The 13184-nt window shown below is 50.2% G+C and overlaps 1 protein-coding gene across 12 annotated transcripts in view; it reads right to left on the reverse strand.

The window, feature by feature from the left end:
* Positions 1-526: 526 nt before the first annotated feature.
* The window catches only part of SF1 (splicing factor 1), a 13492-nt gene continuing 834 nt past the window's right edge, over positions 527-13184 (reverse strand). Inside the window, exons 2-14 of one of the 12 annotated variants that reach the window (XM_069066311.1) lie at positions 12596-12724; positions 9888-9963; positions 6632-6784; positions 6332-6421; positions 5880-6063; positions 5219-5334; positions 5011-5118; positions 3906-4086; positions 3364-3637; positions 2920-2979; positions 2618-2794; positions 1742-1946; positions 527-1290 (exon numbers count right to left, since the gene is read on the reverse strand). In XM_069066311.1, the coding sequence (XP_068922412.1) occupies positions 1164-1290; positions 1742-1946; positions 2618-2794; positions 2920-2979; positions 3364-3637; positions 3906-4086; positions 5011-5118; positions 5219-5334; positions 5880-6063; positions 6332-6421; positions 6632-6784; positions 9888-9963; positions 12596-12724 (1880 nt within the window). In that variant the 3' untranslated portion in view covers positions 527-1163. Of the gene's footprint in view, positions 1947-2617; positions 2795-2919; positions 2980-3359; positions 3638-3905; positions 4087-5010; positions 5119-5218; positions 5335-5879; positions 6064-6331; positions 6422-6631; positions 6785-9887; positions 9964-12595; positions 12725-13184 lie in introns of all 12 variants that reach the window. The other 11 variants (XM_069066310.1, XM_069066308.1, XM_069066309.1 and 8 more) reach the window with 11 other exon arrangements.

Below are 13184 nucleotides of genomic sequence, written 5' to 3' on the forward strand. Positions count from 1 at the left end.
TTCAGCCAAGGGCCCACAGGGGTGCAGATGGAACGCTCCTAAAGCAACATGAGCCCAGCCCAGCGGTTTTCAGGGCTGTTCCTGTGGGTGCAGAACACAACTAGGCAGATCTGAGGAGAGACTCTCAGGAGCTGGAAAATGCTCCCCCAGGTGGCAGCATCAGGTAAGGGGAGGGGGAGGGGGCTCAGCTGCCTTCTCCCTCTCTGCCCAGGTTCTAGAGAAAGCCCCTTGGCAGGGTTAATTTTAGCTGCTCTGTGCCTGACTTGACAGGCCAGATTAGCTAGCCTGACCTTTCGGGGAGGCTCCAGGGCCTGGCAGGTGGGTGGCTGCCTGCCTACAGACATAAATCCCAACACTGGGGCCACTCCCAGGGGAAGGCCTTTCAAGAGCTAGAGATCTTTCAGTTATATTAGCCCCAAGGGAGAAGCTCACCCTACCTGGGGGCAGAGTCCCATACTGGCCAAGGGGACAAAGCAATATTCAAAGGCAAAGGAGAGTCGAAAAGAAAAGACCCAGAAAGCCACACTGCTGTTTTACTCAATGGAACATCCCCCTTTTAATGCAGTGTTTTATTGTACACCAAATAATAGGCCAAAAGAAATTTCTGCAGAGAAAGCGGTGAGGAGAGAGCGCTTTACACATCATTGTCCACATAATCACTCCATGAAGAGGGAAGGGGGGAGGGAGGGAGCAGAAGGGGACCCTCCCCCCCACCACAAAACATTCAGACATTTGGGACTAAAATAAATTGAAGAAAGACATTCTGTCAGCAGGAGGAGCAAATGGGCTCAAAGGGCAGGCAGGAGGTGGAAATGCCTTGCCACTGCCCTCACCCGGGCTGGACACAACTTCTTCAGGCTCTCTCTCTAAAACCCCCACAAGCCAAGAAGGAAGGAGCCTGCCGCTGGGCCCCTGATGCCCTTTCTACCCAGCCCACCATGGGCGAAATCTCCATTTGCTCCCTCCACTACAGAAAGCCAACCATCTAGGCCTGGGAAGGAAAGGGGGGCTAATTGCAGCGGAAGACCGGGGACAGCATCTCCTTGGACGGAGTCTGAGGAAAGGAAGAGAAAAGGAAATACAAAGGAAAAGGAAGAAAAAAAAAATAATAAAAAATTCACGATATGGAGCCAGCGTGTTCCGATTCCGTCCACAAAAATAAGTCAGGCTGCTTTGCCGAACCATCCTGTCCACCAGGGGCGCTGCTGAGGCTGTCTCCCCGGAAGGGTCACCAATGGGCGCGGAAAGTCCTCACTCGCATGGCGCGGGCCACCGCCGCGGGGACGGATCCTGGCGGCCCCATTTGGGGAGGGGCAAGGGGAGTTGGGTGAGGAGAGAGAAGACAAAGAAGAGACTCGATGCTACGGGGCGCCAGGAGAGCCCAAGCTGGCGCCCCTACTAACGCCTGCCTGCTTCCCAAGCGAGTCCTCAGTCGCCCAGGACAGGCTTCCTGGCACAGCCCAGCCCTGTGCGTGCACACACACACAACATGCGTGCGTCCCAATGTCTGGCTCCATATGGTGAGGTTCGGCGTGTGTTTTAACGAGACCAATTATATATATATATAATATATATATAATATATATATTTTCTTAAAAAAAATCAAGTCTAGTTCTGTGGTGGAGGCGGCGGGGGAGCTGGAGGCATCCCGAAGGGTGGCATGCCCGCCACCCCCATGCCCATCATGGTGACAAAGTTAGAAGGGTCCATGGGAGGCGGAGGAGGAGGGGGCGGGGCGTACATCATGCCGGCGGAACCAGGTGGTGGAGGCGGCGGAGGGGGGGGGGCCCCGGGCGGCAGAGGCGGCTGGACCCCTGGGGGCAGGGGCACCATAGTGGGGTTGCCTTGCATCTGAGGGGCTCCTGGAGAAGCTGCGGCAGCCGCCTGCTGCTGTTGCCATGGCGGGATGGACCCTGTGCCAGCGCTCGTGGTGGTAGTCGTCGTATCTGGGGTGGTAAAGAAGCCCAAGGTCACACGCGCGGGGGGGCACACCGCGGCTCTCTGCGGCTGCTGGCTTGGGATTTGGGGGCCAGGGGGGCCTGCTCCTTGCTCGGCATGCTTAGTTAAATGGGGGTTGGAGAGGCTGTCCTGGGGAAGGGGAGTGGCGGGGGCGGGCAGGATCTACCCTGGGCTCAGCCTAGAGGTCTCTGGGGCTTCAAAGAAAAAGCCCCTTGTCACCAAGGCCCCAGTAAGGGCTGCGGGGAACACACGAGAACCCGCCCCATCACCGCCACCAATGGCACTTTCAGCCTCGAGACCACTCGCTCTTACACCCACCCCAGCCCAGCCCCTCACTCTCACTTCCCTCCATAGTCCATGCAGCCAGAATCCCACCCCCCCCTTTCACATGAAGCCGTCTTCGCCCCAGGCCCCCAGGCTCACACCTGCCGCCTACACTAGCAGTCCAGCAGGAAGGAAAATGAGACCTGTTCCCCAACAGTCTCCGAAGCCTTGACGTCCACCATACCAGAATCACGCCACACCAGACATCACGGAACCTCATTCCTGAACCCACCCACTCTAGCTGTTACCCCCCCCCAGATGAGATCATCTCAATGGCTAATGTCCCCTGCCACCCCCCCTCCCATGGCCCCACAACAAGGAATCTTCTACTCACTTTGCTGCCATGGCAAGGGGGTACTGGAAGCCATACTGCTGCTGGGCGGCGGGGGAGGCGGAGGCTGCTGCTGCTGCTGCTGCCATGGGGGAAGAGGGCCAGAGGGAGGGGGTGGGGGCTGCCCACTGGGAGGCGGCGGTGGCGGCATCATGCCCATAGGCGGAGGCGGCATCATACCTGCAAGGCAGAAGAAAACGGTGAGACCACAGGGCACAGTCGCTGCTCAAAGTTCCCGAGGCAGGGGAGGCGAGTGGCCACATGAGGGGGGGTATCCCCCCATGCCGGACACCCAGCTCCATTACCTTTTCCTTGATGTAGGCGATAGACCCCAGAGCCCACAGGCGTACTTCCCAGGTACTGATCTTGATGGAAGGAAGAGCAGGGACTTAGCAGGACATTTGAACTGGCTAGATAAGACTCCCGCCCCCTCTGCCACCGCCAGCCTCAGCCTGGGATTTCAGTTATTCCAGGTAAGAGGGTCCAAAAGACCCATGAAAACCCCCATATCTGGCCTGCTAGAAGAGCTGATCCCTTCCCCTCCCAACCCAGGGATCAGCTCCCCATGACCAAATGGGAGCTGTGCTCCTCCGTCCCAGAGACAGGCCCATGGAATGCCAAGGGCACACCCCAAATCCGGTCTGCTAGGTCCAGTCACTTCGAGAGTTGCTCTAGACCCTCACAGTGGCCTGGCACGACCCCCCAGCCTACCCCAAATCCCCAAGGTTTCTGGTCTGACACTTACTTACCCATTGGAGGAGGGCCATGGTGCCCAGGTGGGTGGGGCCCCTGGTTCATCGGTGGTGGGGGTGGCTGCATCCAGGGGGGTGGGGGCCCATTAGGGTTGTGCTGCATAGGATGACCGCCATGCCCACCCGTCAGGCTGGGCAGTGGATGAGGAAAGTTGTGAGGTCCACCGCCAGGCCCACCAGGTCCTCCACCATGCATCCCATGGTATGGACGATTCTCTGAGGGTCCCGAGTTCATCCACGGTGGGCGGCTCTGCGTAGTGGACATGAGAGACTATGTGAGAGCATTTCCAGTCTACGCTCTTGCCTGCATTTGATGATGGCAACATTGCTCTCTCAGATTGTGAGCCAGACCCCAAATGAAGGGTGTGAGAAAACCTCAAGAGACCCCTGTATCTCTTATAATGACCTGACAACCTGGGAGAACAATGTTGCCCAAGTGACCACACCACCCATCAACTTGAAAATCTGGCTTTTGTTGCCACCAAATCCAAAAGGAAGAGAGCAACCTAGCCAGAAAGTGAAACGTGTCTGGCACTCACCGGCGGCGGCGGGTTGTTGGCTGGGGCAGCAGGTCGAGGCGTGCTGGCCAGGGGTGTGGCAGCAGGCCCAGAGGCAGAGCCAGCAGAAGCTGGGACAGGAGCTTCACCCAACTCTGCCATGAGGGACAGGTATTCCTTATCCATGCGGGCTTTGTCCTGGGCTGACTGTGGGTCACCAGGCCTAGAGAGAAAAAAATAACCTTCTTCAACATGCCAAAGACAGAGGGCCTTGTAACTCATCATGTCAGCACAGACATGCCAAGGCGCCAAAGGGGCAAGGCTTCAAACCACACCCACACCTAGACCTGGGGTTGCTGTGACAGGCTCTGCCAGTTTCACTGATGGGACACCACTACTGTAAGACAAGCAACTATCAATTGCTTCAGAGACTCACAGGAGATCAAACACAGACTGTACAAATGAAGCCCCTAAAAGTAACATGACTGGCTGAAGGTCATTCAGGTGCTAAGGTACAGAATTCTGAATTAGTTGCCAAAAGGGAAATTTTAGAGTCAGTACTATTAATAGTGTTTTGCAAACTAAGATGAAATATGTGCCACTGGTTTAAAACTCCTTGTCTCTAGCAGCAATCAGCACATTCTGGTACACCCAGCCTCCAGATAGTCCAAAAGAAATGACTACAAGTGCTGTGACCTTCCCCGCTGGATGCTCACCATCGCTGGGTTCCCATCACTCGAGTTTTAAAATCAGGGCTCAGCGGACTCATGTACAGGATGATACAAAGGCCTGCTTCACTCAGTCGATCTAAGTTCAAGCTTGGCTTGGGCTCAGCTTAAAGCACCTCTACTTTTAATATATGCAGTTAAGTCAGGGGATACCGGGCACCAAAGGGCACACAGCTGGAGCTGGAGGCAGGAAGACCTGCATTCAAATTCAGTCTTACTAGCTATGTTACCCATGGCAAGTCATCCAACCTGTCTGTCTTTCCCTCTGTAAAATAGGGATGATAGGAAGCAGGTGTCTTCCAGAGATCAAATGAGATCCTATGTGTCAAGTGGTCAGCATAGTACCCGGCACAAGAGGCACTAGGCCAACCCAGTGAGCCAACATCACTTAACCCCTGCTACCCTGGGCAGGGCCCCACCTTTGGAATTTGCAATCTGAAGCAATGTGGCCAGCCCCTCCACATTTGGTGCAGACAGTAGTATTTGTGATGCTTCGGGTCTCTGAGCTCTGCCATGGTCTTAAAATCCTGCCAAGAAAGGAAGTGTCAACTCAAGGGTCAAGCTCCATTTCTCCATCCCCACCATCCCTGTCCTCCAGAATGCTCTGGAAACTCTACTCCCCAATACCTGTTGTCATCCTCCCGGAGGGTTCCATTCAGGCGGGCTAACTCCCGAAGCTGCATCTTCCTTAAGTCGTTCTGGTCCTCTGGGGTTTCAATGCCCTGTTTCAGAATGTTCCGGATCTGGAAGTTACAGAGATCAAGGGGTAAATGAGATAGGTCAAAACAAAGAATGACATTCAAGTCAACTCCTAGATCTCCAAATACAGGCCAAAGAAGGGCCACATGTCAAACAACTTATGCCATCACTTCTTGAGATGGCAAAGAACCGGGGGAAAAAAACCACTAAGTGGGAAACAGCTAAACAAACTACAGTGTCTGGAACGTTACTAGGCTTAAGAGAATAGGAACACAGGCACGTGAAAAATGAAGGGATTTTTACAAACTTATGCAAAGGTTAACATGTGTACGCTGCAAATGTAAAGATGGAAAAAATGCCCAAGCTCAAAGCACCCATATTTAAGATGGCCAGCTTGGCCCTGCCCTGAAAACATGAAAATGTTCCTTCCTCCCTTTTCTCTGCAGCGGTAGGGACTCCAGGTGTCGAACAGAGCTGTCTTCCCCGCTGGCCCCCCTTCTCATTAGAAGAAATGGTTCTCTGGGTACAGGCGCCTCACAGATATGAGGACAAGTCAGAGGTTTGTCAAACCTGGCCAAGATTCACTTACCTGCTCTACTGCCTTTTTGACATTCTCCATGGTGTTGGCAGTAACCAGGGCATGGAGGGGCTCATCTTCCCCTGGCAGCATCTGCCCATCTTTGCGTCCAACCTTGCCTTCCTTCACCGAGCCTTTCCCCCGGATCATAATCTTGGCATTGCACTCCTTCTCAATATTCTTCAAGGTGTTGCCCCTACAAGGTATGTGGCAAAGTTAGAAAGGATTAGCAATTTTAAGGCTCCAAAAAACAGGCACCAAAGAATGGGCCACATCAAGGAGCTGAAAATCCAGGACTGCCCCCCCCCCCCCCCATGTGACTTCCACTCAAGCAGCAGCCAATCATAGAGACTTTGATTTCCCTGTGATAAAAATGGAGAAGCTATAGACCAGCTCAAGGGCTTTTCCCTACAAAGAAACTAGAAGAAACGGTAGCCTCTTAAGAGCCCCAAGTACCAGCTCACCTGGGCCCAATGAGAAGTCCCACAAAGTTGATTTCTGGATACTCATCCTGTGGTATCATCACCTTGTCGCTTACTCGGGTTGCTGGAGGTCTACACAAGACAACACATTCTCAAGACCACGTTCCCAGGGGCCCAACCTCTCTCCCCCAATGACCTCAAGTAGTTCTCCTAAAAGAGCCAATGTCAGGATCTATAAAAGCTTGTCTCTGATCCTCCCACTTTGGAAACAAGAAAACCAAGGGAAATGGGACCAAACTGTCTTCCATCCATCTCACAGGTTCTAACTCGGCCCTCCCTCACTTGTAATCTGCAGGTGGTTTGAAGTCAGGGTTGAGTGCCACCATCTCAGTGATGAGGTTGTGTCTTTCTTCCTCCAGCTTCTTCCGGGTCCGAAACTCCCTGGTGTTGAGTCGCTTCCCCTCGCTATTGTAAATGGGCTCAGGGGAAGGGGACCTGTGGGAAACAGCATAGCGTCAAACTCTCCACCCCTCTGCCCGTCCCATCAGGACTATATTAAGTCTTCCCCTGGACCCCCCTAACCTCTCAGACCCTAAATGCCACTCTCTTCGGAGGAACCGACCATAACGTGTGCTATTCAATATAGTGTACAATGGGGAGGCGTAAGCTGACTTACAACACTGGGGGGGTGGGGAGCCAGAGAAAAGGAAAGGGGAAGAGAGGAAAAAATGGCTTCTATCCTTCGTGGGGATGCTGAGGGCATTAAGAATAATTGTGGTTCTCAGCCACTCTCACCCTGGGGGGCATATAAATTGTGTTGTTTGCTTAATTGAAAAAAAAACTTGAATTGGCATGAATGTTCTAGTCAACACAATGAGCCATGAAGCCAAAATTTAGATATTCTTAGAGACCTTGTGCTCTACAAGGGAGAGAATGCCTGTACCCCCCAAACAGCACGACTACTTGTTATTCGATAATGTAAGCTATCATCGTGATTAAATCTTTGATCCAATCTAACTGGGACTCAAGGCTACCGCAGCTACATGGCTGCCACAATGGAGAGAGATGGTTCAAGGCTTCCCGTCTGCTTTTCCATCAATGTCCTGGCAGGCTGCGCCAAAGGCCCACGAGTCAACCTGTTTTCTGGCTGTTTAAGGGTTAGAGGTTGGGGAGTGTGAGTAGAGAAAATCGTTAAAATGATAACGCAGCTTCTAGAAGAGGCTGCGAATGCAGATTTGGTCAAACACCTGCCTAAGGTCTGAGCCTGCAAACAGCAAGTTTGGGGAAAGCCCGTCTCGTTCTCCCCCAGGGTTTACAAGCCCAGAAAGCAAAGCAGATTCGTTCTCTTTTTTAAAGAGTAAAATGCTGTTGCTACAAGTAAAAAATACCAATTATAAAAAGGTCAGTTTACCACAGCTGTTTTTGCAGTGATAAAAAAGAGGTTACACTCCTAGAATTTTGAGTATGGTTATAAAAAGGACCAGAGCTTGACATTGTGAATGACAATTTAGTAGCAGCTGCAAGAAGGGAAGAGAGCATATGGATCAGGTTATCAAAAACCATCCTGGAGTAGCCTTGATTTGAGATGAGAGGCCCTTGCCTTGCCTAGCTGGAGAGCAAGGACTGAAAGCGGCTGCTCCCACTGTCTTCTCAGCCTAAAGGAACCATGTCACGCCACATGTTTGTTAGACACACGGTAGAATAAAAGGTCAGGTTTGTTCATGACTAATGACGACTAAAGGACACCTCCGTTTCTAGCATCTGGATAAACTGTTGGCACAATCCAAGAAGTCAACAGTAGGAAACAAGAGTCCCCCATCTTACACATTTAAGCTACGAAAGGTTTATCAACAGTTTAAACTCTGCAAGTTAAGCAGCAATAGAATTGCATTATGTGGCTTAATTTCAAAGTTATACCTTCTCAAGCAATTATCTAGTAAGCTAGTAAACTGATTCATGCATGTGCCTCCAACCTTGGCCATCCGGACTCTCTCCAAATGAATGGGTGGGGAAGGAAAAACTCCGCTCTATCAGGTCTAATCCCTAAGCCCAGGCTTGACGTTGAGAAGATCAGACAAGCCTGGTGAGACTACCCCCCTGGGCCTGTGCTTCTAGCAGGAGATGGGCATTTCTGGCTGACTGATTTGGGGACAAAGTTTGGGTTTCCAGCCCTCACACCAAACTGGCTATGGAGGTGCCTTTACAATTTCACCCCTTGCCATGACCAGGGAAAACACAAGCTAGTTTCTGGTGGTTAGATTGGTTTAACTTCTTTACCTCCATAATAGCAAATTATATAAAACTAAACTCTAATCCCAGTTCCTCTAGGGAGCAAAGGGTTTGTTAAAAATTCACCTTTTAGAGACTGGTTTAGTAACCTGTAAACACATAGTTAAAGGGAAAAAAAGCCAAAAGGGCACTCTACAGTTGTGGTCTGTAACCTATAATATGTAACCCTCCAAAAAAAAAAAAAGAAAAAGGAAAAAAAAAAGAAAAAACAGCCCAACCCACGACAAAACACTGCAAGTGAAAAATTAATGAAATATAATGGGATAAGTAAAACTAAGGGGTCAATGTGGAGAAGGAAGGAAGTTAATTTGTTTCCTGGCAAACAAGGGGCAGCAGAAAGATGCATGAGTGAGTGGCCTGTGGCCCATTACATCATCTTCCTGATTTAATGCACCATTAATTGGGTAATGAAAGCCAAAAACAAATTAGACACAAAACTCGAGTTTTAAAGCAAAATGAGCTCAATTGTGCTGCATGCTCTAACCGAAAATCGAATGTAAATGGAGGGATTCTTGCCCTCCTCTTAAGACAACCAGATCGCAGCTATTCCAAGATCAACAAGCCAATAAAACAACTGGTTAAAAAAGTGAAGTCCCCCCCTCAGTGTAACGGTCCGAGACTGTGAGCTGAAAGACCAACATGACCACAGCTGGTTTTGGAGGGCCCCATTGCCCCCTTCAAAAAAACGTCTTAGGGCTGCATTTCTCCCCAAACAGATGAGAGACCCTAGGCCCTCCTCCCAACACCCCCAGGCATTGGCCAAAGCTGCAATATTATTAGCTGGCAGTGAAGGAAGTTGGTTAGAAATCTCATCTGACTTTAAAACCATCTCAAAACCATGAGTAGAAAATTGGCGTTCTCAGCTACCCAGATTGAGTTTCTGGGCTGCTGCAACCTCAATGATGCACAAAAAAGTGTGTTCTTAATCCTGCACCGTGTGTACCTGTGAGGAAGATGCTACATGGGCTCATGGTCTGAAGCAGGCTCTGAAAGGTCAGTTAACTGGCCACCTGACTTGCCCTGTACCAGTATCAGGATCAAATCTACACGCTTACCAATTGGAAACCAGTTGTCCATTTTCTGCGACTTTTGGTTTTGCTAAAAATTAAGTTTCATTCCAAATTTCTAACTGTTAACTGCTCAAATATATTGATATAGAATTGTATTTAAATCTTAGTTCCCCAAAGAGTCAGAGTACCAAAGGCATCTTATCAGGATTTCATTGAATTGACACATTATGTTGCCACCAAAAATGTATTGAGAAAAAGGTAAAAGCGTTACTGTCAGCTGGTTAAAACTGTTTCCCAACCTGTCCTCAGGGTTAGGGGGGATGCCCAGGTCTCCTGTGCGCAGTTTGCGAGTCAGGTCTTCAATCTGCAGTTGCACTGGAAGAAACCAGGTTAGGAAAGAAAAAAAGGATGGAAAAAAGACAATGTTACCAAAAAACATCTCAAATCTCAACATCAAAGCATGAAGAACTTGGAGACTTTGAAAGGGATGACTGACCAGGGAACAAACTGAGGAGAACCCCCAACCACCTACCAATCATACACTTCAGCAGGAGTCCGTTTATCTCTCTAGCTAGTTTTCTCTTCAGAAAAGGTTATCAATTGGGAAGCAAACAGTTTGTTGGAAGAGGGGTTAGCAATAAAGGCTGCCTAACATCTAAGGCTAACAATAAAACAACTCTTGGGGAGCTGAGATGTGTCTGCTCTACCTGTCTCAGTGACAAAAGCTTGCTACAACTGGTAAGAGAAATATATCATGGAGGTCAGCAATGCCCCTGCCCACCAAGTTAGTCCCTTCAGGGCCAAAATCTCTCTTTCCATTAAAACATGTAACATGGTCTGGGCTGAGGACCAATTAATTAATACAGGACAGGATCAGTTAAGATGGGTAGTGATACCAGTTGAGCAAAGATTTTCTTTCCAGTGTGGATCGTGCTATGGGGCAGACTGATTCTCCTTCCAAATCCCCTTAAAATAATCTGGTTCTCACTTCAACACCTTACAGTACAGACATCCATCCTATTTCATACTACCAAGCCCATCCATATTAGGTATAGCTGCCAATATACCTGCTATTCAAATGTTAGATTACAAGCAAACACATAATATACCAATAGCCACAGATGCAAGAATTGTTTTTTGTTTCTTTTGATTTTTTTTAAACCACAAAGTTTTAGGGGGACAGGCACAAAGGGAGTAACATGTGACCCCCCACTTTGGTTCTCGACATTTGAGGCTGTGTAGAAGAAAGGAAGGTGAGGGTTTCACAAATGTAATTAATAATAATGATAATCTACCAGTGTCCCTGAGCAACATTACTTGATTTTCAGAGATAATGAGACCTGTAGCGCCCAGGGACATAAGCATTTTCCCCAAAGGTGTTTGAAAAATCACCTACTTCTTACCTTTAAACCAACTGAGACTTTGGATTGTCAGGCAAACCTACAACCAAGGGCAATGGCCCACCAAGCTTTTAATTGAATGGGAATGGGACTTAATGTACTTTTAACTGAAGGTTATCTAGTTTCTTCTCATGTCACATAAAAATCTTCCAAGTCAAAACAGCCCAGGTTCAGCAGCCCAAGGTGAGATTCACCTTCATGACAATTTACTTACTGAAATGCGGGTATGGGAGACAGAGAGACAGTTTCCCTTGAACTTCTGGATAAAGCCCAACATACTAATGACTGTAATGCAATTCCCTCCACCAATGGTTGGTTTGTCTAAGTTTTGTGGTTCAGGGTTAGCAAAGTCCTACCATGGGGTGCCCTTTGACTCTACACTGATTGCTGCTGTAAATAACTCTGGGGCTTTGTCCATTAACACAGAGACCTAGGTACAAATGAGTCGACAGCACTGGGCTGCTCTCCAAGGGATAAGGATCTCTCTCACTTTTCCTAAGTTTGTTAAGTTTCCCAAAGCAACCCTCCACTAGAGGGCAGGCTTTTCAGGATAAGGAAGGCCAATCAGAAAGCCTGCATCTGGAGCCATCTGCACCTAAGGAGCCCCACAGTAGCCCAGAGAACCAGGCCAAAACCCTCAAGTTCACAAAGGCAGAAAAAGAAATCTGTGGCAGACCCTGGGAAACACCTTTGCGGCCTGCCTTGAAGAGGCCTCTGGGTTTAAGGCCACAGCCTCCTGAGGAGGAATTTACACATCTTCCTTAATGGAAAATGAACTGTTTAAATTAACTTTTTTAGATACCTACACAGATTTGCAAATAAAAATAAATTTGTACATTAAAACTTTATATAAAAAAAAAAAGACAGGTCACTTTGAGATTAACTTCAACTGCAATGTAGTAGTTATTCCCAATCCAGAGATAATTCTTTTGACACCTGCAATGTCCTGTCTCCCCATGTAATGTTAAGACTTTTTCAACTTCCCAACCCCAGCTCCATTCCCAAGCAGTATCCCTTTCCCAGCAAAGTTCTTTTGTGAGTGAATACAAGAACCTCTGTTTAAAACAGTTCCAGAGACCAAACCAGAACAGATGCTGAAGGGAATGTTAAATTTCTGGAACCAAACGTTAGGAAAGATAAATCACCATCAAATTTTCTTTTAAGTACCTATGAGATTAAAATTCAGCTGTTCAGCTTTTTTCACTCTCTCAGGTCACACCGTGGCGCCACTGTGGCAGATGCTCTACCTCTTGGGGAAAGGAAGGGCCACTGCTTCCACAAGCACCTGTCCACTGGGGTCCCCTGACTCCCCCCCTTTCCCCCACCTCATTTGTTGACTAAGCAGCTGGGACTAATCTCATTCTCTGTCCCAGGGATTCCGCCACCCCCTACACACACACACACACACACCTTCCTGGCACCCGTGGAGAGCATGGCTGGCATGAACAGACCGGGGCAAAAACTGGTGAGTTAAATGTTAAGCAGTCACACCTGATGAAAGCCCAAGCCTCAGAATTTGAAAAGGCAAGTTTTTAACGCAGTCAGTGGCGCTTCTCAGATGCACTAGAGCGGGCTCCGATAGGTCTGCATGCAGAACGTGTATTTACCTATATAGGCTCTTTCTTGCTCCCTAGTGAGTCCGGGGGGGATGACGGTCGGCATGCCCGGAATCACCGTCTTCTGCTCCATCGTGTCCTGGTTCCATCGGCTCCTCTTCCGCTTCTTGTTCGGGAAATCTGGGGGCAAACGCTGCTCGTTAGACCCCAACGCGGCTACAGACAGGCGAGGGCAGCCTCCCAGGGGCTGACTCGGGCCTCGGACTCAGAGGCCTCCGGACCACGGGGGCATGTGGGGACCCGTCCCCCATCGGGCACGGCCGCGACCCCTGCAGCCCCCGCGCCGCTCTCACCCCCCGGGCGGCCCAGCATGGCCAAGGCTCCTTCTTCCTCACAGGCCACCTCCCTCTCCACCCGTCCTCCAGGAGGCCCCGCTCCCGCCCCCTTCCCCCTCGGAATAGGCTTCCAGAGGCGCGCAGGCGCAGAGCATTCCCGGCCGGCCCCGGGCCCCAGCAACCCGCGCCTGCGCGCGGCGCTTCCGCCCCTGCCCTGCCCCCCCTCCCGGCCCCAGAGGACGGCGCGTGCGCGCCTGCCGCTCCACCGGCTCGAGCTGCGCGCGCAGGCGGCGGCGTGCCCCCCC

This window comes from Petaurus breviceps, unplaced genomic scaffold, assembly GCF_028583685.1.
Source record: "Petaurus breviceps papuanus isolate PSGF00001 unplaced genomic scaffold, PetGlider_PUasm1.0 90721, whole genome shotgun sequence".
Taxonomy (NCBI): Eukaryota; Metazoa; Chordata; class Mammalia; order Diprotodontia; family Petauridae; genus Petaurus; species Petaurus breviceps.